This window comes from Panthera leo, chromosome B1 (assembly GCF_018350215.1).
Source record: "Panthera leo isolate Ple1 chromosome B1, P.leo_Ple1_pat1.1, whole genome shotgun sequence".
NCBI classification, from domain to species: Eukaryota; Metazoa; Chordata; class Mammalia; order Carnivora; family Felidae; genus Panthera; species Panthera leo.
This window is the reverse complement of record NC_056682.1, coordinates 52,973,439-52,977,239: the sequence shown is the minus strand read 5'-3', so window position 1 is coordinate 52,977,239 and position 3,801 is coordinate 52,973,439. Positions and strand designations below refer to the sequence as shown.

General features: G+C 44.6%; 1 protein-coding gene across 1 annotated transcript; it reads left to right on the top strand.

Annotated features, from left to right (window-relative positions):
* DEFB136 (defensin beta 136) lies at positions 1-678 on the top strand. Its single transcript, XM_042933886.1, has 2 exons — positions 1-55; positions 506-678. Exons 1-2 carry the CDS (start codon positions 1-3, stop codon positions 676-678), a joined length of 228 nt encoding a protein of 75 aa, XP_042789820.1.
* The last annotated feature ends 3,123 nt before the right edge of the window (positions 679-3,801 follow it).

Below are 3,801 nucleotides of genomic sequence, written 5' to 3'. Positions count from 1 at the left end.
ATGAGGCACTCTCTCATTGGGTTACTCTTCCTCCTGGTAATCTCACTGCCTTCAGGTAAGATGATGGGTATAGGTCTGATCATGAAAATGGGGTCTTCCAAGAACACAGGTATTTAAAATCCCCTTTGGGCATAAGACCAGCAGGGGGACGCCAATATCAGACGGATCAGCAAGCCAAGGATGGGAATTAAGTTAGTGGTCTTCAGTGTCTGCCCCACTCATCGGTTGCCACATCCTGAAAGCCTACCCAAGCTCGACAGAGTGAGGCCAACTTCATACCACACATGTCACCGTTCAGCTATCCAAATTCCTATTTCCTTCCAACTTCCTCTGATGAGCCTTAGACATGGTGGCCCTCACTGAGAGATGACAGGAGGTGAGAGGACAGAAGGTAAAAGTTAAATTGCAAAGTAATAGGCCCCCCACCAGGAAGAGAGGGGCAGGTCTAGGATTTCTCCCAGCCTCAGAAGTCTGATTTTTCTTTTCCATTCTTTTTTTCCTTCAGGGAATGGATTGTTTGGACATGATGGAATACAAATTCGTACTTGCACTGCGCTCAAAGGCAAGTGCTTCTTCGGTTGCAGAGTGGGATGGACGTGGGTTTCATTCTGTCACAACATATTGTCTTGTTGTGTAAAAATGTTGAAAAATAATCCTCCCCAGGTCGATGAGTATTGACCCTCACCTCACGGATCCAATTAAAAGGCTACATGAATAGCTAAAAGGATAAAATCTACACTCTGTGTGTAAGGATCATTAATGAGCCATGGGTAGCAAATGAGAGGCAGATTCTCACGAACTGACTGGCAAAATTCCAGAAGTATTTTGTAAAGGGGCACTGGGGCAAAATGCATCTCCTATTTTTTTTTCCACCCTCCCGTCTCCAATCACTAATTCCTATTTCCAATTTAGATTCAGTTGATTAACACATGGCTACTGGCCCAAGGATATGATGTATGCTGGGCTCAATAACAATAGCTTACTGTGTGCCAGTCACACTTTTAAGTGGTTTACATCTACTAAATCACTTAATTCTCACAACAAAATCAACTTTTTTCTCCAGTTTTGTAGATGAAGGAATTTTTCAAGGTCACACAACCAGTAAGAGTTAGTTAGTACTGGGTTTGAACCCAGACAGTCTTGAGCCAGTGTCTTTACTGTTAATCTATACCACCTCTCAATTGCTAAGCGTAGGAATCTAACTGGAAGTATTAATTGTAGTTTGTAGTGATTGTAGGTTGTAATCCAATGAAGAGTCAAGAATCCAAGTAGATCCATGGAACAGCAAGCCCCTCAAAATTCTTCCTGTGGCTTAAAGCTGTAACGTTCCTGGCTGCTACATTGCATTTGTGGCTCTACTCAGTAGCTCTGATGCATCAAGATCAATGTTGCCCTAAGATTCCACACACCAACCATCACTTCGCCAACTGCTGGGGTGGAAGCAATGAGCCATACAGACCCACACAAAACTCCCAGCTGTCAGTGGGACAGCCTTGCTCCAGCAGCATCTCTTCACCACCCCTCCAGTGCCCCCTCCCCCAGGGGCAGAGGTCACAGATCTTCGTGGAGATCCTTGTCATTAGCTGCTCAGGAAAAAGAACACCAGCTGAGTCTCGGGGTTTCCCTTCTCCAAGGATGTGCCTGAAGGAACACATCTGAGTCTCCACACTGGAAAGCTAGGCAGGGCTTCATTCTTTCTGGAAGTCCTGCCTGCTCGGGCTCTCCCATCTTAATCCTCAACATTCCAGCAAAAAAGAAAAACCAGAAATCATCAGTAGTCCTCAGGGCTAGCTTGCCAGGGCATCTATATTTTAGCTAGCCTTTTTTTGTTTTTTGAAGTTTATTCATTTGTTTTGAAAGAAAGAGCACATACAAGTAGGGGAGGGGTGGGGGTGGGGGGGTGGAGAATCCCAAGCAGGCTCTGCACTCACAGTGCAGAGCCTGATGTGGGGCTCAAAACATAAAAGCAGGAAATAAAAAGAGAAATCTGGGTGAAGGGAGAAAGCAAATATTCCTTCATCAGATTTCAGAAGGGTCCACAACCCAAAATAAAGGCTAAAGATCTCTACCCTTTTCTTGTGGTTCCCCAAATCATGATTATATCAGCCTGGGGTGAGATACGGCTCTAACTTTGACAACGGGATGCAAGAAGAAACACTCATCACTGTCTTTGATGCTCTTCAGTGCAGCTTGGACGAGACTGGAACGTTCAGTTATTCTTGCTGAAAGCCCACATATGAAATAAAGAAGAGGACTGAATTATCACACATAAAAGCCATTTTGTACTCACCTTGTGGCTCCACAGGTAAAACCCTAGAGATAGTGGCCATCCTCTCTGAGGAAGCCAAAACTGTTCATCTGTGTTCTCCATATCACAGGGCAGCCATGCAGAAAGTCCAGGATTTAGGCTTAGCAATCAGACATCTGTCTCACTACATGGGCGCCTTCGGGAAACTTGTTGCTTCTAGTGCAACAGGTTGTTTCAGGACCCTACTCCAGCAGAGTGACCGGAGAGGGCTCCTTCATTTATGGCCACCTTCCAAGCCTTTTCTGTGAGGTCCAGCTCTAGTGCATTCCCCTTAAGCTTAAAAATGTCCGGAGTGAATGCGTGTTACTGGAAATCAAGAAATCTGAAGGACACTGAGAACGTTTACCAATACCTTATCGTACAGTTGTTTTAACATTATCTGAGGTAATTGATGGCAAGTATGTAACATGCTTGGCAATGTGTCATCTGGCTTCACTATCCTGGCAGGGTGTTAGGTTGGGGTACATAAAAGGATGGATTTTGCTGCCCCTGGGGAAAGGCATGGAAGACAAATAGCACTCCTGCCCCCGAATTCTACCCATACACTGTGAAGCCAGCACAGCCGTGGCAGTAGGAATCAAAACAGTATCCATTGACACACGCAAAGGGAAAGCAGAATCTCAGGGACAATCAGAACCCCCTCCCGACACCATCGCCTTAGTATAAATTTCTTTCTTCAGAATCAGACTTGGAGGTCTAAAGTTTTGGCTACGTTTTCGGTCCAGGTCTGCCGTAACAAATTACCATAAACTGTGTGGCTTAAAACACCAGAAATTTATTTTCTCACAGGTCTAGAGGCAAGAAAGTTGAAAATCAAGGTATTAGCAGGGCCACGTTCCCTCTGAAGATTCTAGAGAAAAATCGTTTTTTGTCTTTTCCTAGGTCTGGTGGTTATTGGCAATCCTTGGCTCTCTTTGGCTTAGAGCTACATCACTTCTTCTTCCTCATCTGTGAGGGTCTCTGTATCTTGACATGGCGTTCTATAAGGACACCAGCCATTGGATTTAGGGCTGACTGTAATCCAGTATGACCTCGTCTCAACTAGTTACATCTACAAAGACCTTATTTCCAAATAAGGTCATATTTTGAAGTTCCAAGTGGACAGAATTTGGAGAGGAACACTAGACAACCCAGCACAAGCTATAAAAGGGGGGGTTTGCATTTTCTTTGGGGTGGGTAGAGTCTCTACTCACATCTGTTTAAACACAAAGAGGGGAGCTTAAGTCTAGGAAAGGGTTTGCAAACCAATCAACCTTTTCTGTGAAAACCAACATTTTTCCTCTTACTGAACATTCCCAGCCTCCCCCTGGAGAATACACAAAAAAGGATTAGGCAGGCCCTAGCCCCAAATGCTCAGAGATTGTTTAGAGGGAGAGAAGCATAAATAATCACAAGTTGGCAGAGTTTATGGTAATCCATGATGTGACCTGCAGGCTTTCCTATGACACAAGAAGCTTTTATTCCCCAGCCTTTTCCAGGTATAATTGACAATT

Bases quoted from the DNA above. Each gene is read 5' to 3' on its own strand.
- DEFB136 (XM_042933886.1), top strand. From the start codon at position 1: ATGAGGCACTCTCTCATTGGGTTACTCTTCCTCCTGGTAATCTCACTG. The intron at 56-505 runs GTAAGATGATGG...TTTTTCCTTCAG, and splicing joins GGTAATCTCACTGCCTTCAG to GGAATGGATTGTTTGGACAT.